This window comes from Meleagris gallopavo, chromosome 2 (genome assembly GCF_905368555.1).
Source record: "Meleagris gallopavo chromosome 2, MGAL_WU_HG_1.1, whole genome shotgun sequence".
Classification (NCBI taxonomy): Eukaryota; Metazoa; Chordata; class Aves; order Galliformes; family Phasianidae; genus Meleagris; species Meleagris gallopavo.
Window position 1 is genome coordinate 39855458 of NC_139405.1, and position 27188 is coordinate 39882645.

Below are 27188 nucleotides of genomic sequence, written 5' to 3' on the forward strand. Positions count from 1 at the left end.
ACGATAATTACATTTCTCCACATCTCTAGTTCTTAGGAGGTAATTACAGCTCTCCCAGTCACCGCATACCAGTCGTTATATAATCCTGCTCTGTTTGTTAAACTTGTTTGAGAGCATTGTTTGACTCGAGCTCACTTTCTTAGTCACACATACTGCCCAGAGAACCACTCCTTTGGAACACCTCTACGCACACATGCAGGTGCAGCAGACACCATACCCACACCAGCTGTCCTACAATGCTGTCAATCTGTTGGGATCTTTTGCCAAACACCACCACCAACGGAAAGAAAACCTCATGTACTGTTGTGTTTCTGACATTTACTCACTGAGAAGCTAACCCAGGATATGTCATCTGTTTGGTTTTATTTCTGAATTATCTTCTCATGATCGCTGTTCTTTTAGGCTGACATCTGTTCCTTCCCTGGATTACATTACATGAAGTGTCTGCGTATTTACCAATTACTCATGTATGGCTTGAAGTTTTCCATTCAGAAGGCAGAGGCTTTGGAAAAAAGAATAAATGGAAGTTGCATCATGGGACTTTCAATGCACTTAAAAAAAAAAAAAAGTAAAATCTTCACCTGCAGAATGTCTAGAACATAACTGAGATGGGAATTTCTTATTGCTCTTCATTTTGGCCCTTGGACAGCTGCATTCCCTGTTAGGGTATGTCAGAATACAAGAAGTGAACTGTTCTTTTTTTTTTTTTTTTTTTTTCTTTTCTTTTTAATTCTACTGGTCACAAATATTCCTTTTTGTAGTGATATTTACTCAAATAAGTTCACATACTCTATTTACCATAAAAACCGTAAGTAATAAACCCAGTTTGAACATGTTTTCCCTTATAAAATAAATTAAGAAGCAGTATACTTTGGCTTTTTATTTGTATAAATTACACCACAACAACAGTTTTTTTTAGACACTGAGAGGAGTCTGTATTTAGCACTTCAATCATCGTTCTCAGGGTTGGAAAGGTCTCTGATACTGATGGTAGGCTCTTGTAAGAAGGTGAAATGCTGAAAGAGGAAAAAAAAAAAAGACAATTATTCATTTATTCTAAATTAGGAATTATTTACCTGGAAGCTAACATATTGGCTTACATTTCTGCTCATCCACTTCAACAAATTTGGGATTTGAAGTTAAGAACCTGTTTCCAACCCTCTCAGCTGTACTGTTGAAATAATCGGTGAGATCCCATAGCAAATCAGATCAGGGAACTGATCTGTTTTAAATTGTGGTTTTGGCAGGGTTATCTGTAACTGAGGCTGTTTCATAGCACAGGTTTTCCTTTCTCAACTGAGAGATGAGTGAGGAATGAGCCAGAGAGAAGAAAATGCTAAAAGCTGGCTTTGTTTGATGCTGAAAAAAAATATCTTAGAACCACAACTTAAAGAACATGAAGTAATAATGTGAAGGCAATTATCCTGAGTAGCTAATTTGTCTGTGGTATAGAAATAATAGTGCATAAGATAAGGAAGTCTTGAAGACTTCAAGCTATAAGAATCTGCTTTAAGTTCTGCCATTTTGAAAGGCTTTTTTATTTAGTGATTATTTTCATTCTATTTAGTGAGAGCACCTCTTGAAGTGAGGGGTCATGAGAAGATAGAGTTGCTGGTGGTCAGCAGGCTCTTGATTTGGTTGGAATAGCATTAGCTAGCTGACTGTGGTCCAGAGAGGAAAGTTCCCCTTATGAAGATATGTCAACGTGAGATTTAAAGAGGTTGAGTATATAAAATAGGGAATTTACAGAAAAAGAAAAAAAAGAAGTGAGAACCATAAACATTTTGTATTTCTAAGACAACCAAGTCACAATATTTGCACAGACTACTTTTAGCAAAAACCCACAACTGTTAAAGAAACATCAACTGCAATTTGCTACATTAGTTTAAAAATATCACTCCTTAATGAAAGCTGAATTTGACTGCATTTATATGTAGAATTTTAACTCATGTCTGATAAAGTCAGATTTGAGTCTTCTTAACAGCATCCTTCCTTTACTAATACATTTTATAGTCTAGCGAAATTTAAACCAAGAGCTACAGATGCAGTTAAATAACATTAAGCACTATGAGATATTTAGCACTAACACAGAGCTGTGGAGTTCTATAGGCTCTCAGGATCACATAGTAGCTCAGAGACTTGTGATCCAACATCCCACTCAAAGCAAGGTCAATTGCAAAGACAGCACAGGCTGCCTGGGGCTCTATCCTGTCAGGTCTTGAAAATCTCCAGGGATGGAGACTGCACAGTCTCTCTGGGCAGCCTGCTCCACTACTTGATTACCTTCAGGGTGAAAAGATTATGCTCAATCTGAACCTTGTTTCAACTCATGTATGTTCCTTTTTATCCTCCTACCAAGCACTGCTCTTATACTCCTAATAAGTATCAGAAAGCTGTTGTTAGATCTAAGCCTTCTCTTCTCCAAGCTGAACAAGATCAACTTCCTGCTGTTGAGATATGGCCTTGCCATCTTGGTGGCCCTCTGCTGAACTCACTCCAGTTAATCATTGTCTTTACTGTACTAGCAGCCCCAAAGTTGGACACAGAGTCCTAGGTGTGATCTAAAGTGCTGAACAGAGAATGATTATCATCTCTTTCAATCTATGGGCTTCTCTCCTGTTAACAAAGCCCAGGATGCTACTGGCCTTCTCTGTACCCAGGATATGCTGCCTGCTCATGGTTTTTTTGCTGTCTACAAAAGAATACAGGTCTCTTTCCACCAAGTTGCTTGCCAGACTGTACTGCTGAATGGGATTCTTCCTCTCCGGGGACAGGGCATTGCATGTCTTTGTTGACCTTTATAAGGCTCCTGCTGGCCCGTTCCTGCAGCTTATCTACGTCCTCCAGATCCAGCCCTGTTCTCAAGCATGTCAGCTGGACACCAAACTGGGGAGACCACTGGACATCAAACTCCTAAGCCCACAGGCAAGAACTCCATTCGTTCCATCGCTTCTTCCAGGTCTGTCTCAAGATAGATCACTGCAGTGGTGCAGTTGTTACTAGGTTACAGGCAAAGCCCTACTCATTAACTACTCTTTGAATCTGATCATCCAAATTGCTCTCCACCAATGGTCTGGATGAATGGACTAGTTATGAGCTATTGCTGCTGTTTAACCCAGCAAGTGTCTAAGCAACATGCAGAAGTTTGTTCACTTCCTTCTCTTCCCAGTGGGATGGAGAAAAAAAAAAAAAAAAAAAAACAACAAACTAGAACTCATGACTTAAATCTATTTACTAAGATCAAGAAAAGGAAAATAGTTATGACTACATATATATATGAATGCATATAACAAGTGATGCACAAGTAATTGCTCACCATCCCCTGACCAGTGCTCAGCTAGCCCCCAAGCAGTAGGAAAGAGTGAGACGAACTCCCACTCTCTTGAAAAATCCTTCCACTTGACATCAACTGATATGGAACATCCCTTTGGCCAATTTAAGTGAGCTGTCCTAATTCTGTTATCTCCCAGCTCCTTAGGCCCTTTGCTGAGAATAACCTTGGCTCTGTACAACACTGCTTATCAGAAATCATAAACATCGGTATGCTATCAACACTGTTTTTCTCCTATAACCAAAACAGAGCATCATACCAAACACTCTGAAGAAAACAGTTCAGTCCCAGCTGAAATCAAGACAGCTATCTTTGTACAATAATATTGTGGGAGGTAGTATCAAATACCTTGCTGAAGTCAAAACAAACATCAGTTGCTCTCTTCCCATCCACAAATGTAGCAGTTCTACCACAGAAAGCAACATGCTCATCACCCTATCTTAAAAAGCAGCCAGTATGGACTCTCACATAGCCTGAAATGCGTTGCCAGAGGAAAGACCTCATGACTGACTTAGCAACTAAAGCATGGCTGACGAGCCTCTAGTTTCTCTGAATGGTCCTTCAGACCTTTTGAAGACAGGCTTCCTTTCATTTGGTCACCACAGACATCCTCTGATCTGTACAAACTCTCAGAGATTACAGACAGCCTTCTAAGGACATTGGTCAGTTCTCTCAGCACCACTGAAGTGCTTTGACCCTGACCTGAAGGACACTAAAACTGTTTTGCTGTTGGTTTTTTTTGGTCTCTGACCCCATTTTTAAGATTTTGTTCAGGGAATAACTACTAAGAGACAGATCAAATGCAACGATCTTGCAGTACTGACAAGGAATTAAAGTGTTCAATATTCAAAAATCTATTCATTAGAAAACCAAAATTTGTAAGCATTATGCTGAAGTCACAGTTATATTAATGCAATTCTCTAGAATCAAAACTTCCATTTACTTTGAGAATACCTTTACTCCAAATTAAAATAGTACTAATGAATAAGAGCACCACTTTCAATGTATAGTTTGAAGAGATCCATAATAATGCAAAGAGTTGCATTTTTTCACTTGTTTTATTCACTCAGTCACAAGAGTCATTAATAACAAAAACAGAAAAAAGGGAAATTAGACCACAGGACAAAACAAAGAAAATATTTAGTCAACAAATTTTCTCAGAGACTAACACATGATGATTCTCTCTAGACTTCTACTCTGTTAAACTAGAAATGTCTTTATAAATTAGGATTTGATAAGAGTAAAAAGAGTCATTTACTAAACTCATCATGTCTCAGTCACTTCTTTTAGTACGAGCTTAAAGTTGACCTACAAAGTTCCATATATTTTTACTTCTTCCACCCTCATTCTCCTCATCTGAACAAAAAGATTTACCTTTTCAGATTCATCCAACTCCTTGCTATTTTGCTAAAAGCTTCAGATCCAGGTGCTGTCATTGCTTCAAAGTCAACAAGCTGAAAACGCAACAAAATTAAAAAGATCTTAAGAAATGGGAGAAATTTCAAGTTCTCTAATTCCAGGAAGTTTATCCTTGAATATCTGTAATATACAAATTCAACTTTAAAATATGTACCCTTCTTTTTGTGACTAAATCCAGTTTACTTATTTTATTATGTCTTAGCAAAATGTCTTTGCTATTGAGTCAGTGCTGGAAAATACTGTCTTTACCCCTTCATTACAGCATCCAATTAACCATTAATACCTGGATATTTCTCATTTCCACATACTGTATTCCACAAAATACTGTGTCATAGGAATGGCAAATTTATTCTGAACTTCCAAGATGTTCTGTATTATTTCTTTCCACAGTGAGTTTTCAGACAAGTTTAACTATACACAGAAGAACTATGGGAAACTTCATATTTACAGCTAATAAGTTTTCAGTAAAACAGTGTTCAAAACACATTGGTTCATTAATACTGAAAATTTAAGTTGAAACATTTGTGGTTTAGTGAACTTTGGCTGAATTCAAGGAAGAGTTCTGGAAGAATGTTACCTCTACTGCTGGTGGGACAGAAGCTTATCAAGTTATCTGTGCCCAGATCAGCTTCTCTCTCACCATCAAACAATTTGGAAGTAAGTTTGCATGCCTAGTGCAGGCACTAAAACTGTCTGCAGGTTTGAGCGTTCCACCACCACAAGTAATATGTGGCTGTAGCTACTGACAGAACTTTCTGCTAGGAAATAACAGAACTCCTGATAACTGGGCATCTTTGTCTTCAAAGCAGGCTGATATTGCATGAAAAGATAGATTTTTATTTTTTTTTTTTTTAATATGCACTTGCAAGCTACTAGGAATACAATTACATTCTCTTCATGGCCTTGTTTGTTTCTTTTTGTATTTGTTGATCTTATCAGCCTTTTAAACTCATTGTACTGAAAGGACAGATCTCATTGTTTTCAGGACTTTCTAGAACAGAAGGGAAAGCAACTCTCTTTTCAGTTATCCACACAGGATATTTTCTTCAACATTGATTCTGACTGGAATTCTGATGATTCTTTGATAATACATTAAAGAGACAGATGTGCTCTCATTTCTTTCATGCTGAGGAGGTAATACAGCTAACAGACAAACAATTTAATAAACAAAGGGAATAAACTGAGCAAGATGGTATAGTATTTAAAGTAGACACTTAAAAACAAGGACATTTTGTATTAAGCAGAATACAGAGGTGAAGGAGGTATTACAAGAAGTTGCAAATACATTTCTGCTTGCCTAAAGTGCTCACAGATACACTGGGTGCTGAAAATTTTTGCCACGTGTCCAGAAAAGCCACCCAGTCTACCAAAGTGTTCTCAGAGCTCAGTTTAAACAAAGCTGGAAAAAGCAGTGCAGCACAGGAGAATTGCTTCCGTTAGAAACATGTGATTATTATGGGACACAATCTGCTGCAATTTGACTAACCAGAAGCACTGCATATATTATTTCTAAGTCTTTTTTGCTCTCTCAGGCTGGAAGACACCACTGTAAGCCGCCATCTCTTCTCCAGTACATAAATATGCAACTGCAGTTCATTCTCACAGCTCCTTCCTCAAATTCACATCCTTTCCCAAGGCCTTGATACTTACCTTTCCTTTAGGGATTTTTCCTGATACCTCCTTTCCACTTGCCATTAGAGCTCCCATGATCACTGAATAAGCTATCACACTAAAACAAACAAACAATACCCACAGTAAAAGTCTCTCCATAGCGTTACAGTAAATAACAGCATTTAAATAGCATTACTTTAGACTACACATACAAAAAAAGAATATAGTGTTGTTTCACAGATGGTTCATAAAATTACATGCTAGCTATTTTATAAAAAGAAAAAATAAAGTGCAACACACAAAGTGAAATCACTGTTACTTTGATACAGCATTAGTATGAAGCTATCATAGTATGGAGTTTAACTACTGAAGAACACTGTTTTCCATAGTAGTCAGAATTATAATTTCAGGTTTGGTAGTTCTTAAAACTCTATGGAGCTGAATACAAAGCAAACTCCTGTTTCCAAGAAGCTTAGCCATAGCCCAAATGAGTTTATGAACCAGGCAGGAGACACCCAGAACAGAAAGAAATCCCCTTATTCCATCTGTTCAATATATATATATATATATATTTTTTTTTAATTGTGAAACCTAAACAATTTATATTAATTTTTTCACTGAGTAAGAAAATTAAAGGCTAGTTACAGAAATGAAACTCTCTTGATTATTTATTTTCTACTGAAATAAGTTTATTAGTAAACTTGAAACAACTGGAAAAGAGATTAACAGTAGTCTTAGATGTAGACAGGTTGGCATTAAATTAGAATTTCAGTTGCAGAGGTCTGTGAAATATAATAATTTCATTTGGTAATTCTAACAGCTGCAAAAACAACCCCGTTAACCTAAAATAATATTTGCAGTGTGTCTTCACAAAGTAAGTTATACCAAATTGTATCTCATCTAAAATATGTCTTTCAGTGAAGCTTTTTGAATCAAATTTGAGCAGTATAACACAATATGGATTCGGAACCCAAATGTGACAACTTAAAAATAACACTTTTCAATTCATGAACTAAAGGCCATAAATACTGACTGTTCATCTTTTTCTATATATGTATGACCATGAACAGTAACTATCAGCAATTACAAACTAACGTTTAAAACAGTACAAAATCAGTGCTCATCACCACAGCAGCATAAAATGAGGAACAGTACAGGTCAGACAGCTTAACTCAGAGATTACTAATTTTTTTAGACAGTGAAAAAAACTGTAGTTTTGATACCATACATGTGCACATTTTATAGAGTGTATCCAAGAAAACAAATGTGATAAAGACAATCACTAACCTTGATCCTCTTGAAAGTGGCATTAAATTATAGAAGTAATAAACTAATGACAGGATCAAATTGCACACAGCATCTGCTTCCTAAGCAAAGGCAAAAAATAAAGATGGCTTAATATCCAGATGTTACCATATATCTAAGCACATATTGGAAAATCTTACAGCACTTATTTTACGAATAACCATTTTAAATGTGTAAAATATCAAGCTGAATTTCAACTAGTATATAAAAGTAAGATGCAGTTATGCATTTTATATTACAGAATCACCAAGGTTGGAAAAGACCTTCAAGATCATCCAGTCCAACCATCCACCTATCACCAAAAGTACTCATTAGACCATGTCCCTCAACACAGAATCCAAATATTTAGGTGAAACAGTTAATCTATACTGTGTGAAAGGATGAAAAGTGCAAAACACAGGCTCAAGTACAGTTGGGTTCTTAGTACAACAGAAATGAACAGGAATACGTGGAAAAAAAAAAAAAAAAAAAGACAACACTAAAATTGTGTTCATGTTACTTCTCATCGTGCATCCAGCCACTATAAACCAAATCTTTGTGTGATCTTAAGCAGTGCTTATCAGTGAAACGACAACCACAAACTCATGCAAACAAAAAAAGGAGGAAAAACATCTAGCACTTCTATAGCAGAGCACACTGTGATATCAAGAGCTTGTTTAGACTTTCTCCAATTACTGCAGCAAAGCAGAGCAGATTTCATTAGCAGATGGAATTATGGCAACTTTTTATATTATTTGACGTAACTAGGTTTAAACAAGCAGTCAATTTTATTACTGAAGATCTCTGTCAGAAAGCATTAAGCCATTGACTGTTAAACACAAGGTACAAAGACATAATAGAATTTTGTCAAGGAACTCACAATTGTCACTAAAACAAGCTTACCCCCAGCTCTGCAGAAAGAATTAAGATTTTTCCTTTAGCTGTTAGATCCTTATATAGCGCGTCTATTTCTGCGTGATACAGCTGTGTTCTTTCTTCTGTTGTCTGAGTTTCAACTGAAAATAATATGTTTCCAACTCTACCAAGCAGAGAAACAGAAGAGCAGGTAATTTATTTATTTATTTATTTATTTATTTATTTTTTACATACTCAGGCTAAGTAACAAATGCACAGCAGTTAAATACCACATCATAAACATTTTCTTTTTTTCCTTTAAGCAGGAGATTATGTGGATTAGCTTCATTTTCCTACAGCAAATAAAAAAACCCACTTGAATCTAAAAACATGTTGCTATGCTGCAAGTTTGTCATATATAAGATTGTAATCTAATTTAAAAATATCTTTTTGGCCTCGGGAATGTAAAATATAGTTAACTTAAATTCATCAAATATGACTTGCTTTGGTATAAAAGTGTAATTACAAAGTACGGATCACAAACCATTAACATGGAAGAAAATGTGTGCAGAGTAAGACTCTGTATCAATTTGCTGATACCAAAATATTTTTCTAAAATAAAGATATTTTGCATCATTTCACTGCATACAGATGTATGACATAGAATGTAAAATTAAAAACCAATAGACACATTTACACTTCAAAAGAGAAGTTCAAAATCTGCGCCCCACATTAAAAGCACACATGTTTTGGGGAAATTCCCAAGCATAGAATTTAAAAGCCCATAATAATTAATAAACTAAAAGGTAAGAATTTTAGTCAACTTTAGTCAAACTTTGATTGGTAGCTGGAGGGGGTTTCTGGTTTGTCTTAATTAGACTCCGACTAGTGCTCTTGGAGAAGATAAAGAGCTGGAATCCATAAAGTGAGAAATTTGCTATCTCACTCAAAGAGCAGCCCAAAGTCCCATCTGATCATATGACATAGCTCAAATTGGTAAGTGCAGATACAGAATCAGTAAACATCTGAAAGAACACATAAAATGAAAAGGCCAAAATCCAAACAGAAGTCTTTTTCATTCTCTTTCCAGCTTCATAACAGACGAAGGCTTATAACAAGAAAAGTACTTTGGTATGGATAAAGACCAAGTCTTTTCCTCCTTTTGGTATTTTAAACTGTAGGAAGAATATTGGAGACTCCTTTCATTTATATGCTATCTGTTAGAGAATTATCCCAACAGGATGAACTCCAGAAATAGCATCCATATTCCCTCTTTGTAAGGGAACATGATAGGAAACAGAAGCACTGAAATAAACAAGTGGTGACAAAAATGTCACCACTAAAAAAAACAAAAACCACTTTATACAAGTAGAAATGGCATTTGAGAAGATTAATTGCCAATACTTCATCATTACTTAATGCACTTAAGCCCCTGAAAATAATAAACATACTTATCTCCTGTTATTGTAATTGTGAATCCATCATATTCTTTCCCTTGATCCTTGAGGCTGGGGACTTTAGTGTTCACAGTGAACCCATCTCTTGTCTTACTATTAAACTGCTTTCAAAAGGAAAAGAAAGTAATTATAGGGTGAATGCAAAGAGCCTGCATCTATTGTTCTGAAACACCTGAAACTGGAAAGTGAACAAGCTGGATGAACAGTACAGAGTTACTGTTAACTACATTATTTCATTCATTTTTTTCTTCTACCTCAATGGAAACCTGAAGTTCTGAATCAGGCATATTACCATTCAAATTTAACCATATAGCATATACAATTGTATCATCTTCGAAAAGCAAATGTATGCAGCAGCTTCAAAAGCTCAAAATTTTCCCAGGTTGCGTGTTGACAGTAACCATTTAGTGTAACAATGTAAATGCAAAAGCAGAAATGTGAGAATCTGCTTACTCTGTTTATACCAAGAAGCAGATGTGTTAGCTTTAAGCATGGATTCCAGAATACAGCTCACAGCAACTTCTTAACTGTGATTCAATTTCAATTAGCGTTTATCCTCAACAGAAGGAAAAATATCAGAGTTTAAGAATTTCACAAAGCTGCATGATCTAGCTGTAATACTGTAGCCAGAGTTGTATAAACCGTGCAAAACTCTATTTAACTAAAGCCAAAAGCTTTTGACATACAACATTCCCCAGCTATCCAAATAACCAAACTGTGACAGTATTAGCAGGCATTCATTTTATACCGGCCCTAATAGTGACTATTGTGCAATAGCATTGAATTAATTACTACGACAAATTATTTACTTTAAAATAGAACTTATGATCTGGGATGTTATGTTTAAAGAGAATCTACATTTATTTTAAAGAAACAAATCTAAAAGCCTCTAATGAGAAAGAGCATTCTGCTTAGATACAATTCAGAACAGGATACAGTTGAGTTAAACCAGACAAAACGTACAGGTTATGAAAACCAGGAAAAATACTTGCTGCCAGTACTTAGAAACATGTATTTCAAGCCAAGCCAAATATAGTCCACTATGTTTAGACAACATTTTCTTCATTGTTTTGGAGTAATCTGCACTTTTAACTCCACTAATAGCAATTTTCTTTTCTGGTCTGTGATTCTACAGTAGCCATAAGAGGCATACTGTGGGGCTCTGTTTGCATATTTATTTGTCAGTAATACCTATGAAAAACACCCCATAGAAAAATTCAGAGGTTGAGTCACGCAGCTTCTGTAAAGTTACTTACAGTGCACAAGCAAGTGGTACAGCAAGCAAAGTCAAAACCAGACAGTGCATCAGCAGTAGCAAGGTAAATGCATCATACAATAGCTGTTCTATGGCAATCAATCAGTTTTGCTTAGAGATAGCGTGGTATCTATGATCTATGAATGAAACCACAGTGCAGACATACTGACAAGGAAGTTATGGGTTTGTCTCCATTTAGAATGACTACTCCTTCCCAAATTTTATTCTATTCTAAACGAAGTTTTGTTCAATGCTTACTTATTGGTCATGCTAGATTAATTTGGGATAAAACCTCTGACTCAAACCTAGCTTAAGCCTCACTGTTTGAGATAAGAGTATTTAACACATTTGGTATGTTTCATGATCCACAGCTGTTACACAGGGACCACCAGTAGCAAGTAGAAAAACTGCAGATTACAACAGCTCCTTATTCCAGAGCACAAAAATGCAAAGCACAATTTCAGGTTGATGATCAGTCAGTTAAGGGCAGCCACTCCCCTGTGCTCCCCTCTGCCAGCCTCCACCACGTGCTGACAAATGATGCTAACACAAGAGCTTGCATGTTTCCTTATCATTCAGACACATTTTCAATTTTTTTCCTCCATACTGTACACACACACACACACACACACACACACTGTGTGCTCATTACAGCAGATCTGATCACAGACTTTTCTGGCTGAAAGGGCTGGTTTCAAAGAATTTTATTCAGCCCCTTGTTTGTCTGTAGTTACCATAACTAGACCAAGCCTTTCAAATATACACCACACGTGTATTTACCAAAGGGAAGGTCACGCTCTATATATGTAGATTTGAAATAACTTGAGTTAGTATTTCAAATTGTTCATTTTAAGCTTTACACAATTGTTACATTCTGGTGAACTGGATATACCCCAGAATAAACTGCATTATTTTCAGCATATTTTTATATGTTTTCTTCAATTTACCTTCATTATTGGCAGAAGATCTTCTACTTTATGTACTTTTTCCAAAGCTTCCCGAACCTCCATTAGTCCTTTTGGATTATTAGCACTAGAAAAAGAAATAACTAAATATAGAATTGCAGTAGTTGAACTCTTTAACATTTTTGAAAATCCACTTCTTTAATCTAATTAGCTAACAAATGAGTTATTGAAAACAATTTATTTTCTGAAAAGGAGTTCCTTCATACTTGGCCACATGCTCATTTATTCTAGCACCTTTTTTAAATAACAAAACAAAACCTCTCCATCCCAGATCACCTCTGTTTCTTTTTTTCCAGTTTCAGACTTCAGTAACATACTTCAAATTTATCTTATTTTTTTGCTGTTGGTCACTCTGAAGCGTGGAACTAAGTTTGCTTGGTTGAGTGGGCAAAGGGGTTGTTCTAAGTGTTCTGAATCTGAAACAGTTTTAAGACTTCTTTGCACTTTCATTTTCAATCTTTACATAGTAAATCAAACTGAACAATAGAACTCTATATTTAACAAAAATTATCAGGCCAAAGGAAAATTAAAGACATAAGAGTTTCTTAATTTTTAAATTTATCAGAACATTGTTGCCACAAATGAGCTATGGGTTATGAAAATATTTTACTCATTAAAAGTGATCAAAGTTTGCAACAGATAACAATAATGATTTTAGAATCTTTAGTCACCTCTTCTGTTTGAGATTCTGCTCTGGAGCAGAAGATGGTTGTAAAGTCTACAACCCATTTGTGTAACAAGTTGTAAAGATTCCCTGTTCCTTCAAAACTACTTGCCAAACACCACTTTCATATAAAATAACCATTCATACGTTCCATAATCCCTTCTCCTCATTCACAAAGGTGGGATTTATCACTCTACTGTTCAAGATATTATTCTCTATAATTAGAGAAATTGTATTCTGTTCTACCTAGAGGGAACATGACATCTTGAAGAAATCATTTTTAGAAAGAATTGAGACCTACTCAGGCCAAAACAACAGGAACAAATTCAACGAATTTTTTAATAATAAGAATACTGTAATGACAATAATTTTCCTATTAGTTTAAATGGCAAATAATAGGATTTGCATTTCCATTCAGAAATACAACAGTTACAGGCAGTAAGAAAACTAGAAGGCAGCAGAATTAAGAAAATATCTTTCAGACTTTCTGAAATGAATATTATGTAAATTTCAAATCAGTATCACCAAGGGAGTGAAGCAGTAGACGTGGGGAGAGGGAAGATTATAAATAAATAAATCATTAAATTACCCATGATAAACAAGGATCCTATCTTTGATAAAATGAAGAATTTTCTCAAAGTACTCCAAGTACCGCATGTTAATCACCTGTCCCCTACAAAACAAAACAGTTTCAAGTCCTGTATTTCAGAATAAGATACAAACATTATTCATTAGAAGTCTGACAGAATTTTATCCACATATGCTTTTAGATGAAAGAAAAGGACTAGAGGTGTCTATGAAGTGGCAATTGTTCATCTCCAATTTTGAATGTAGATTCTAAGATGAACTTGCAAAAACTCACGTATCATTGGAACTATTCTCAGACAAACTGTATTTCACAGGTATTTTCTTATTTTCTGCATATCCATTACCTATATGATAATTATCAATTCTTAAAAAGATAATCCTCAGACTTTTAGACTAGTAGAAATTGAAGAACTAAGAGAGAACTATTAGTGTGCATACTGACTTACTCTGAGAGCCAACAACTCCCCAGTGCACATATTTGCCAAGACATGTGGCACTCTGATAGTCCACATACAGTTTTCTTTATTCATCTGAACCTCTACATATTGAATTAATTCTGCTTTGACTCCTAACAGTTAGGAGTACTAACTGCTGAAGGAAGAGAACAAAATAAATTCATTTTCCCCCACAGAACACTATGAAAAAAATATAAATAAAAACTAGGTAAAACCCTGCTAGGATACTAACCACTCTGAGAGGAAAAATTACATACCATTATTGCATTTGTAGGAGTCCTTCCTCTTCTCCCAGTCTACAAAACAAGATTTTATAAAGCAAATGTTATCGCTCTCTGAGGAAGCAAGACCACTGTCAATCACAGGAAGGTGAATCACAGGAAAGTGTATACACTTGGCTTTTATTCACTCTAGGTGATTTTGGCAGTTTAACTCCCTAATGACTCACTCCACCATCTCACACTTCAGTAGGTCTACTCTCACAGTAATGGCAGAATTACTCTTTAAAAACTGAACAGAATTAGAATACATACATATCTGCACAAAGTAAAGGGAGGCAGGGAGGGAAAGAAAAGAGGAAGGACAAAGATAAGTTTCTGTACATTATTTGCCCTTGTTGTACGTCCCATCATTTTCCATTTGTTTTTAAAGTATCTGTACAACAGGCAGAAGCACATCAGAACGAGGAACTGGATTTTCCTTTAGTTGCATCTTGGAAAATGCATCCAAATCAGACCTGTCTGTAAAGCTATCTAGAAGCAGTGGCACCGGAGAAGACTTTTGTGGGTGGTCAGACACTATTTTTGCTTATTCCCACTGTCTTCTTGTTTGATGAGAACTACCAAAGATTCAAAAGTAACAGTGTTCCAGAGTGTTTTTATTTTTTTCTCAAAACAGAAGATATCACTAATGTTTAACTGATCCCAAATCCTTGTTTTGCCCATGGAAATAGCTCAAGTTTTCAAAAACATTTTCTCTAATGTAAATCAAAGTTACCAAGTTTCACCATTTGCCAGAAGAGAAATAAGCCACAGTCTGACTTCAGTATAGACCCACAAGTTAGTAGAGACAGCCAATACAGTTGAATCTCCAGACTACTCGGACCTGGAAGCCTATCAAGCATAGTGAAGTACAAGACTTCTCTTACATACCTTCAACAAAAGCTCTCCAAATTAAAATAAAAAAAAACAAAATTGTTTTCTGACTCTCTTCAATCACTATGCCATTCTGAGAATGGATCTTGAATTCAGTAGTCATTGAATGCTAGTATCTCCATATCAAAACTCATCTGTCAGGAAAATCCTGGACTGCAAATGCAAAGAATTCTAAGTAAAGAAAATGTTTATGCTAATGGGTATCTAATCCAAGTATTTTTGCACACAGAAGTTACCTGTGTACAGTTTATACCAAACAAGCTAGAAATAGCTTGAGCTTAGCATGACTAGAGCTGCCATGAATACTAGAACAACAAAATCAAGTTCCAATTCTAAAATCCTTCAGTGGCTAACTAGTTAAAATAGGCGATTCCTCCCTGCTTTCCGCTATTCCCCTCCTGTAGAGCTACCCAGTCCTCATTTTTGTCAAATAAATTACACAGATGCATGATGTAGAAATACTAAAAGTTATGTACAATACCACATGAAATCAGCACAACTGAGGAAATTGCAGTTACCAGTATGAACTGCACGGAACCAAACTCAGTACTTGTAGTCATATTTAATACATACTTCCAAGAGAATGTATAATGTCCTTAGTCAGAATGCCAAAATATTATTGTTACTAAGCATTATTTAAGCTACTGTCAGAAGAATCCATAATAAGTCAAGAAATCAAAAACCATTAACCATCTCTTTGTACATCTACTACTGGAATACAGAACAGAAGACTGATATTTTATCCTTATCACTCTACTGCTATTGATGCACTTTTTATTTTTATTTTTATTTTATATCTCATCATATTTAATAATCACAAAGAGATGCCATTTGTCAGACTAGATAATCTGTTATACTTAGTTTTCAGATAGCCATAATCTAAGAAGAATTCAGAACAATTTCCAAATCGTAAAGCAGTGATCCTGAAAAACACCTGAAAGACCATAAAATGGTCTCAATTATCAACAAAAAAGTGACAGTTCTGTAGCCTATAATTATTTTCAATTAGCAGCCATTTTCCTCTTGAATAGGTCTGCATAATCTCGTGTTACTTAATAATTTACTAAATTTTTGTTTAGAAACTATAAAGGACTTAAGCATGTTTCCATAGTAATTTTTTTTAAACAAACATATTACTACGTAGATATATTCATTTCTTTTATCTGGCACCTGATGTGAAATCATCAGGAGGGAATTCAAAAGCTGAAACAAACCACTACTATGGAAAGTTAATCAACAAAAACAGCTATTACTAGGTATTCAAAGTGATCAAACAGGTACTGATTCCTAGAGTTAAAAAGGATGTCATCACCAACCAGTACTAAGTAGGACCAGCTCCTAAGGTTGCTTTAAATCTATTGTTCCTTCCAAAAAAAGCCCCAAAAGAGTAACTTGCAGAGAATCATCAATTTGCTATTAAAAGTATGATAAAAATGGTGATGAGGCCTCCAAAAGTCAAGGCTGATCCAAACCCATGAGACTAAAGTTTAATTAGCTGTGGGCCTTCCACTCTGAGTACTCATAAGGCTTATTTCAAATTTCTGCAGCATCACCAAAATAAATGGACCAGAGAATTGTGAGTTTTGTTTTTCTTTCAGCAGAGAACACCAGCAATTCAAGTACTTTGGCCAGTGAAAAACAGAGTTGCTAACAGACATCCTGCAGAAGGGATGCACTTCTGCAGATTAAATGTTCAATCTTATTTCAGCACGGTAATCAAGTCTTACAATGTGAATGCCTTTGTCTTCTGCAAGTTCAGACCACATAGGAATTAAGCTCTTCCTCTCCAATTTAAGTTAAGAACAGATAGAAACAGATTAAGTATGGAAAGCATCCTTGGAAAGCATCCTTGTCTCAAAGAACAGCTTGCTGTTATTTCAGCTGGATCTCAGGTGTAAAAAGAGGAATGCAGCAACAGCAAAGATGGACAGTTTGGAACTCAAATGTAATATTTAATTTGAAGGAAGACAGAAGCCTGAGCATAACACAGACCAAAAATCAGCACATTCTTAAAGCAAACACTGATTTTCACATGGAATTAAAAACTACATTGTAACTGCTCCCTAAAGCAAAGGGCAGCCTAGTAGAATGGCAGGAAGGATGGGGAGAAATGATCATTAGCTTCTGCTTGTGAACATCAGATTATCAATGTTTTTCTCTACAGAAAATTATTCTCAAGAAGGCATTTTTTCCCCGTCCTTTTCCAGATGCTTTCCCAAAAAGGAAGAGACAGATATAAAAGCAGAATGACAGATGAAGGATTTAATGGGGGGGAAGAAGAAAAGATGAAATCTTGCTTATGTATTTACTTACAAACACCCTCTGCTCCTGTGATTGACAGTGATGTTGCCACATCGAGTCTCTCACACTTCTACCACTTACTGGGCGGTAGCGCTGTCTTGACTGCAATACTGAGTCTTGCAGCATGGGAGAAGATGGAACGTACAACAGTGGTTGAATCTTAAATTTTACCTTTGTTTGAAAGTGCACCTATTACCCTTGTCAGGTTACTTTTGTCACCTTTGCTGTATCTGACATTCCCTGAGACTAAACAAGGACTGTTTTGTTCTACTATAAATCAAGAACGATGGTAACAGAACTGCTTTGTTTCATGATCACTGCCACTGTCTTCAAGAAGCAGTGTTTGTAAGAATTGAAACTGTGATGAACTCTACCTTAAAGATAAACCTTAGATCATTTGGGAACTAAAAACAACATGTAAAAATATGCATCTTCCAGGTACTACTTATCCCTTGAAATCTGGGAGAAAAAGGAATTGTCATGAGGGAAAGTCAGGAGTGCGCACGAAAAACAAATGGTCCATTAGAAAATAAAAAATAAATATTGATGCAAAACAATAAGCACTTATGCATTGATTATTATAGCACATGGTTCCACAAACAAGCAGTAAATTCCAGTTCCTTAGTGTGTGTGGAAAAATTTTGAAAAATCTCGTACCTGATTAAATTAATGTGGTTATTGAAACCTCTGCTCAGGCTTCGTGCAGGCATTTGGTCCAACCAAAGCACAGGTTGGTCAGGGTCTGCTATCCTACAAAGACAGAAGATGTTATTATTGGCACATATTTCACTCCATGTAATATTTCTAATTGAACTTTATTCTTACACAAAATAATTTTAGGCAAAAGCTAGAAGTAGGCGGTCACAAAGAAGTGAAACATACCTAAGAATATTCCTAAGAATATTATTAAGCATTTCACATAGCTATGGCTCACATAAAATAAAGGCTTCAAACAAAGTTGCAGTGTATCTTAAGGTCTTTCACCTTTGCTTCAACAACAGAACTTCACTCCAAACCTTTCCCTCACTTTTTTAAAAAGGGAAAACTGTATTTTCCTAAGTGCACTCCTGATGCTTAAAGCATCATTCTGTTTTATCAAAATACTTTCCACTTATAGAGTGGTAGTTAGCATTCATTTTCTCCTCTTTAAAATTCAGTAGCATAATAATAAGGGTTCTTGCATTTGATGTCTTTCATTTCATAAAGAACAGTAGCCCAGGTAGCGACAGATGTTTTCCTAGTGCTGTCCTGTTGATATATGCTTTAAACATGTTTTGGGTACACCTGCTTTTAAGGAGAGGCTATCACTCTGATTGCTGCTCCTAATTGGCCTATTATATGTAGTTGATCTGCACAATTATTACTAACACTATAATATTACTGTATTTCTTCTTATCCTTCTTTGTTTCACCTACATACTTTAACTTGCTATTACTCAATAGGCTCTTTGCTACACAAATTGCCTTTTATTTTGCAGAAGAAAGAAGCATAATGGGGACTCAACTTCACTAAGGCTTCTAGATGCTACTCTCCCATAAACAAACAAAATTAGTTACTCTACAGTAATTGGGATTCTTCAATCAAATGTGCCTATGATTACTCCATCTTTAAGGTGCTCTGGACAAAAGACAAGATCTCTCATTGCCAAGAGAATCCACAAACAATAATACTTTCCTACTGACTAAGGTATATACAGGATTCCTCCTATGGCAAGTTTCACTTGTTCTAAGGGAGAATTTTTTGCATTCAAAACTGCTCTTCTCAAAAATTAAACATAATGTTATGAGATGAGTGATGTATTAATGCCAGTACCAACACCCATACAGAATTAAAAGTGAATGAATTAAAAAACTCCAGAAAGGAAGTTTGACTTTGCAGTATGCCAGTTTGTAATGGACTAATATTAACTATTATGAGAGATATTTTACAGGATTTTGGTTTTTAAGGAATTAAACCAATATAAATGCTGTATTTTGACTTTCTGGTCTCAAAAAAAAAAAAAAAAAAAAGCGCTTCAATTCATTCTTACTCTTAACTGCTAATGTTACTGCCAGAATAATGACAGAAAAATGTGAACTCTGACTCAAGAACTGCACAAGTCACAAAAAAATACGGCAGATTGCAAACATATTCTTGATGTCTGTTATGTGCTTGTTCTACCTTTCTTAATTACCTATAGTTGGCCCTCATGGTTGACAGGTTGCAAAGTTATATTAATCACTGGGCTTAATCAGTGCAGATGTTTACCTATGGACCCAGGAGCCCAAGCTGGTAGCTTTCTCACTAAGGTAGCTTAAGTGGTAAGACCAATGTGATAATCATCACATGGCTACGTTACTACAGATTTTGTCTATTAACAACTCTGAAGAATTTGCTTTGTGTGTAACTTCAAATAAGAACATCCTATGTTTTTTATTCCTCTCTCTAAAGAATTGGGCACCAGAAAGGTCCACTGATACCAGGCACCTACAGTGTTATTGGCATAACATATCTAAATGGAGTATTAAAGGGCAGAATTTGGCTAAAAAGGATCTCCTAAAATAGATATCTGTAAATGATTACACATGATATGAATAACTTCCAAACAATTGGCATTTGATCTAATTGTAACGAAGTTATAACTAACAACCCTATTAATAGAAGCTCAGTGCCAAAAAACTGCACTACGTACTTCTTTAGAAACAGAAAAATTGGTTGAAAATGAAAGATATTCTTATGCTGAATGTTTTATGCACCGGGAGAAGTGAAAGAAAAGCAAGCTGGGAGACATGTTAAGAAAGTCCCGAACTCAAATTTTTCAGACAAATCTGATTATATAAATCAAGAACTGATCCATCCATGTTTGTAAGACATCTTTGTTTTAGTCTACTCTGTTTACATTACAAACTTCAACCGAAAAACCAAACCAAGTAAACACTGCTCAAAGCCCAGAACGCCTCAGTCTAAGCTCTTCATTTAGATGATGTATTGTTACAAAATCCTTTAAGGAACGCATTGGATTTTTCAGACTGGATGAGGATATGCACAAAGATACATTCAAGTACATAGGCTAACATCCATCTGTTTCTAGCAAGGAAAGAATAATTGTTCTACTTGTTCTGACTTCAGCCCTTTGGTTAATTGAAGCATGCACCACTGTTAAACTTAAGGCTTGTTTTCTCTCTTCTTTTACCATTACCTTCGCCACTTCACAGCAATATCAAACATATCCCTCCACTGCATCAGTCTTGTTTTCCCATTCATCCGAACTTTTGAGTTTGCCCAAGTTCTCTGTACAGCTTGCATTACTTCTAAAGTAGCCAACCCCATTGCTGGGAGGTGGGAGGAAAGAAAGACAAACAACAACAGAAGTAGAAAATCAATTAGAACCAAATGCTTATTTTCATACAGACAATAAAACCAAAGGAGGGAAGTGATGTATTTACAGACAAAACTGTCAACATCAATCTGAATAGGGAGATCACAATTTCCAACCAAATTGCTGATACCATTATTTTCATTTTAAAACTATTTATTTAATTGTTTCAAATGCATAGAGCTTAAGATAAATTTATATAGACAGCAAAGGCAGAGCATTAAATTGTAACTACACTAACTTCTTATTTTTCAAACTTATAGAGCTTTTCCAGTATACCTCTGTGTATTCTTTTATTTGGAAGAAATCCTGGTGTCTCATACTGCATCATGGAACCCAGATGATCAGCTACACATATGAGTTCTTGCACATCAGTCCTATAGCTTTCAAAATTCTGAAACAATACATCTCTGACAGAAAGAAAAACATACATCAGACATAACTTGGCAACACAAATCCTGGAAGTTATAAAACACAATTCGTTTGTATGGTAATAAATACAGTTAGTGTGGGAAATACTCAAAAGCTTTATAAAGAACACCCATTTCTCCTCACTGTCCCCAAACATACACAGTATATGGCAGTTACACTCTGTATCTGAAATCAAATCCTGGTCCTACTAAACTTATTGCCAAAATCTATTTTGCCTTCAGACTCTTTCACATTAAGTGGCACTGAGTTAACTAACAACACACCATCCTTCAGTGGATATATCCTGAGGAACCTCAACACTAATTAAGAATACATACAGAAACTGGAAGCCTTATTCTATGACTTCTCTCTTAATTCTGTAAAATACAGATTGTGTATTTGGAACAGAACCATACAAAAGCCAAACATTTAATTCAGCATTATACACAGATAGAAGGAATACAGGAGAATATATCTAAAAATGCATTTACAGCAGGTGAAATTACTAGGCTTTAAAAACATGCATAAATAAAGGGTAGAAGACTAGCCTAATACATCTCCTACTTTGTTGGCTGAAATCATGCTTCTTCTAAAATACTGGTTACTTAAGTTATTCTAGAGAATATTTTTCCCAGTGAAACTCAGCTGTTCCTAAAATCTACTTAATGCCGGGGAAATTACACCCATAATAAAATAAAAGTACATAGGAAGAAATTGCAGCAAGGGTACTATAATACTGTATTGAAGATCTCAAACTTATATCTTAATGTTATTTGCAAAGAAAACAAAATAGAATTTTAAATAATTAAAATTATTATAAATATTTTTATATAAAGTAAAAATAATATTACTTGATTATGTGAAGATCAACTTGCAAAAACTATCCTAAGTTTCATTCTTTCTTTCTTACAAAATAAATCAACTCCAATCCCAGGTATTTTAAAAAGAACTTGCACACAGAAAAGGCAGGTCTAAGTGCCTCAAAATTACACTTTTAGAAGTCAAGATTTTAAAAAACATTGGAGAAAGCTTAAAGAAATTAAAAATACTCACTTTATATGTGGCTGTAACCCTGGTTGTTCTTCATAATTTTCTATGAGAAAAGGAAGATTTTTGGCCCAGTGGTCTTTGAAGTTTCCAGGGAGATCTATATCAATATTATACTCTGTAAGAGGGGTATCCAAGTGTGCATGCAAGTATCTAGAATACTCTGGAGGAGAGAAATAAAATTGAAACAAATTTGTACATTAGTTTACTTCTGTAGTTATATGAAACCACAGGTTTGTCATTTGTCAGTTATCCAACATGATTTTAATAAGATGTTGTTTTTAGATAACAAAATTTTGCTATTAGCTAATTTCTAAAACAGAAATACATCTACTTCAGTTAAGTATTTACCAGTACACAGAAAAATTCTTTGACTTATGGTGCTGGCTTTTAACCATATGATCTACTGCTAAACATGTACATTTTTGGATGACATACTCTATGGCACTCATTAGAATACACAATGGTTTCTTTAAAATGGCCATAACTATAAGCATGTGTGCATTTTCAGAAGAATTAAGAAAAAAAAACCAGAAAACTAACAAACAAAAATTTCAACTCACCTCGGAGATATTTCACTTTCAGATACTCTGGGCTAGCCTTCTGGCCTGGTAGTGGATCATTTAACATAACTTTAGTCTGAGCTTTAATGCCTTCATAAAACTGTCCCATTGCAACATGGCTGAGTCCTTTCATATACTGACATACTTCATTGTATGGTTCTAGCTGTAGACACCTCTAAGAGATTAAAGGAACAAAGCATCCGTAGATCAAGAAATAGAGAATGAATATCTTCAAATAAGCTAACTTGTTCAGTCAGACCTTCACTAAGGAGAAGATCTATTGATTATTAAGTTCCATGTTACATCAAAATTTTCTTTCAAGATATGCCGATCGTCAAATTACTAGACAGAAAACTACTTTTAGCTTCACTAAAGAAAACAAAAGAAGTTGCCAATGTAAATGTGCTTTTTATCTCACTTTCATTGTTATGAAGGTAGATCATGTTTGCACTAATGGTAATAGCATTACAGTTTCATTAGATTCATTCTACTAGGAAAAAAACCCATATTCCTGATGATACTAATAATGGGGTATTTTTTAATAGTTCAACATTTTTGTCATGTCATTTCTTCAATCCCTATCTTCCCTAGTTCATGCATTACAGTACTTCATTACATTAGTTAAATATTTACTATATGTTAAACACTGAGCAAGTTTATACTCACTCAGTATTACTCTGATTCTTTTTCCAACAGTTACATCTCCTTAGAAAAGCATATTTGCTTTAAAAGTTTAAACATCTTTTCAATTACACCAGCATCTACAAATTGTGTTATAGAAGAGATACACATAATGGCTGACACAGCACTCCTTGGGATAAGCACTGCTAACTGTGTTCTGGGCTCCATAAAAAAAGGGATGGCCAGCAGGGAGAGGGAGGTGATTGTCCCCATCTAATCAGCTCCTGTGAGGCCCCATCTGCAGTATTGCGTCCAGGCCTGGGGCCCCCACTACAGAAAGGATGTGGAGCTCTTGGAGTGGGTCCAGAGGAGGGCCACTAAGATGATCAGGGGGCTGGAGCACCTCTCCTGTGAGGAAAGGTTGAGGGAACTGGGCTTGTTTAGCTTGGAGAAGAGAAGGCTCTGGGGAGACCTCACTGTGGCCTTACAGCACTTGAAAGGAGTGTATAAACAGGAGGGGGAACGGCTGTTTACGATGGCGGATAGTGATAGGACAAGGGGGAATGGTTTTAAACTGAGACAAGGGAGGTTTACATTAGGAGAAAGTTTTTCACCCAGAGGGCGCTGACACACTAGACCAGGATGCCCAAGGAGGTTGTGGATGCCCCATCCCTGGAGGCATTCAAGGCCAGGCTGGATGTGGCTCTGGGCAGCCTGGTCTGGTGGTTGGCGACCCTGCACATAGCAGGGGGGTTGAAATTGACGATCTTTGTGGCCCTTTTCAACCCAGGCCATTCCTTCAGAAAGCGAAACACTCATGTGGACATCCCATTTCAACTATTTTTTTAGGATATGAACACATGATCAACATACGTTTTATTGTTTTGCCTGCAAAATGAGGCTGTTACTTAATGTGCACAGAAAGAAGCAGGATTTTGTTTATCTACAGAAACACACACTGTTAGCTTTTTTTGCAAGCTATACACATCACTGTATAGTGACAGTGGTTTCAAACAAAGGAAATAAGAAAAATATATATATATAAACACTGAAAATTTGTATGCATATTTTAAGCTGAAAATTAGAAAGACTAAATACTTTCTTTCCTCAATTATAAAAAAAAAAAAACATTAGGCTTCAACTCAAAGTAAAGTATTAGCAAAAAACAGATAAAACTTTTCAACTAGTGCTTGGTTTTCAGAAATCCATCCTGCAGTTGGATGAAGTATGTTTCTTTCAGCCAAATTTTATTTCCAGTTTTCAACTGCAAGGTTTAAGTTTCTTTTTATGACAGACTTCAAAACTGTGTTTTCATACAAATGCACAATAATTTTTGCGTTCAGAATGTAAACCTTGTGGTTTTTTTTAAACATTTCTTGTTTTCTACTCCTCGTTAAAACATTTTTAAATTTATTAACTTAAGGCATACCTTAAAATTCTTCAGTGCTTCATCTAAGCTACCATGATGATAAAGCATCATTCCTTTCAGTTGTAATGTTTGGACATGATTTTGATTTAGCAGCAAAGCCTTCTGGAAGCTCTCTGTAGCAGCATCAAAGTTTCCAAGTTCCCTATGAAATTCCATAAAGTGTAAAGTGAGGAATACAGAAGGGGAAAAAAAAAAAAAAAAAAGTTGTTTTCATGTGTCCACAGTAGATATCATTAAAAAGGAATGCAATATCATGGGTAGATTTCCTTAAGCAAAGCAAGAATTCTGCAACTGTTTTTTTAGTGGCTGAAGCAAGTGGTTGAGGTATGGAACAGGTTCCCCAGGGCAGTGGTCATGGCAGTGAGCTTGCCAGCATTCAAGAAGCATCTGAACAACGCTCTCAGATGTAAGACCTGATTTTTGGATGGTCCTGTATAGAGCCAGGTGTTGGACTCAATGATTCTTATGGGTCCTTTCCATCTCAGGATATTCAATGATTCTACAACAAATGTTTTCACTGAAAGCAGTGGATTAATGCATGTTCTGTATGCTGAAGGAAGCATACAGTCTGAAGAAAAAGAGCACACAATCGTGTAACTAAAAATCTGTAATTAACACTTTTGTATCAACTCTGCCTAAATTAAGCCTTAAGATACATTCTTGCTGCAGCAGTATCCACATTGTAGATCAGCAATGTCCAAAGATAATAAATTAAAACATGAAATAAAGAACTGACAAGAGACAGCAGGTTGGGGAAAGAACTACAGCATGCAGAGGTTATCAGTTGACAACTAATTTATCTTCTCATCTACAAGGTATGCATATTTTTCTCCCTAACAGTTATCTGCAGACCACCTTTAGAGTAACACATTTAATTCAACAGTAAAATAATTTTTTTTTTTTTTTTTTTTTTTTTTTTAAGTGAGTACTACTTAAATCAAGCTTGGAACTTCTTTTCCTTTAATTGATAGTGAAAGTAACTACATGACTATATTAAAAACAGCCTAGCTAGATTAATTCTCAAAATTGTGGCTGTGGCAAGAGATAAACTTATAAAGGATCTAACAGACAACTGCTGCTAAGAAGCCACATTCACAATACAATATGTTGTTCATAAATTTAAGTAGCACAATAATCTCAGCAACTAATGAGCACAATAATCAAATAAATGAAATACAAACACATATTTTGTACTAAATGTTTCCACTGTTAAAGAAAACATCTGTGAGATATGATTTAGGTACACTAAATATCTGCTACTCACCTAACCTTTGATCAGGAGCTCCTGGCAACTGAATTAAAACCATAAAGGAAACCTAGAAATAATTTGTACTGAACACCTGACATGCCATACTGGCCTGAGAACCCACCAAATACACGTACAGTTCTGTATGGATTTGTAACAGATGTGTGAAATTTAGGAGTGCATTTTAAATTTTATATGAATTATATAGAAAATTATATAGAAAAAGAGTTTAAAACCATTTCTGACTGTCATTACCTGTAGGCTTGTCCTAGACTTTTATAGGCATCTATGAAGTCTGCTTTCTGTTTCAGAGCTTCTTTGAAAGATTCAATGGCTTCCTGTAAAGACACCAACATAATATTAGCAGTTCCCTTGATCCTCTTCTAGCCCATTCAAGGAATAATTTAGCATTATTTCTTCTTCATCCCCTTCCCCTTTACAAGCCCCTAGGGAGTCTTCATTCCATGCAAAAAAAATGGAATAACATCATAGAGATCTTAGGGATGCCAAATACAAACATCTCTGAAAGCACTACATAAACACGTCATCAGTGACGCACTGTATATTCATCGATACCCTGCAAGGTCAGCAGTACTTACATGTCATATTATGGAGCATTACATTGTTAGCAATGGAACCAAAAGCAATTGCATTTTCATTTTGCTTGTACTCTTATGCCTTAAAAAAAACTTTGTGTGAGAAAAATATAAAACTATATCAACATCTAGCTTGTTCTCTATAAAATATTATTTATTATTACTTTACCTTCAAAAGTCCTCTGTGAAAAAATGTTAAGCCTTTATAAAGCATAGCTATAGGCTGATTTTTGTTCAGTTCCAGTGAGTGCTGAAAATCTTCATGGGCTGTTGCATAATCCTACAATAAAGCACATTTCAGATGACAGAGGAAAAATGCAAATGAAGAGAAACACAAATTTGTACCTTCATAAAATTAAACTGTAAAATTTTGTTTGATATAGAAAGTTAGCCATTAAGCAGCAACAATTGTCAACTGCCACTCAAAATATCAAAGAACAAGAGACACATAATACATTTCCAACTTGGGTTTCAGCAAGTGCTATACGACATACAGAAAACTGAAAAAATAGCTAGACAGCAAGTGAGATCAGAGTAAAGTGAGTTATCAGCTATTCAGCATTCAGACAATCCTTAGTGTA

At 35.5% G+C, this 27188-nt stretch overlaps 1 protein-coding gene across 2 annotated transcripts in view; it reads right to left on the bottom strand.

The window, feature by feature from the left end:
* Window positions 1-865: 865 nt before the first annotated feature.
* Window positions 866-27188, bottom strand: part of TTC13 (tetratricopeptide repeat domain 13) — a 37481-nt gene continuing 11158 nt past the window's right edge. The window contains exons 8-23 of one of the 2 annotated variants that reach the window (XM_010707028.3): window positions 26777-26887; window positions 26267-26349; window positions 24766-24907; window positions 22716-22890; window positions 22159-22315; window positions 20974-21104; window positions 20518-20650; window positions 17997-18089; window positions 13431-13514; window positions 12160-12244; window positions 9952-10061; window positions 8549-8684; window positions 7649-7728; window positions 6401-6479; window positions 4706-4785; window positions 866-1016 (exon numbers count right to left, since the gene is read on the bottom strand). In XM_010707028.3, coding sequence (XP_010705330.2) covers window positions 893-1016; window positions 4706-4785; window positions 6401-6479; window positions 7649-7728; window positions 8549-8684; window positions 9952-10061; window positions 12160-12244; window positions 13431-13514; window positions 17997-18089; window positions 20518-20650; window positions 20974-21104; window positions 22159-22315; window positions 22716-22890; window positions 24766-24907; window positions 26267-26349; window positions 26777-26887 — 1803 coding nt within the window. In that variant the 3' untranslated portion in view covers window positions 866-892. The remainder of the gene's footprint in view (window positions 1017-4705; window positions 4786-6400; window positions 6480-7648; window positions 7729-8548; window positions 8685-9951; window positions 10062-12159; window positions 12245-13430; window positions 13515-17996; window positions 18090-20517; window positions 20651-20973; window positions 21105-22158; window positions 22316-22715; window positions 22891-24765; window positions 24908-26266; window positions 26350-26776; window positions 26888-27188) is intronic. The other variant, XM_010707029.4, reaches the window with a different exon arrangement.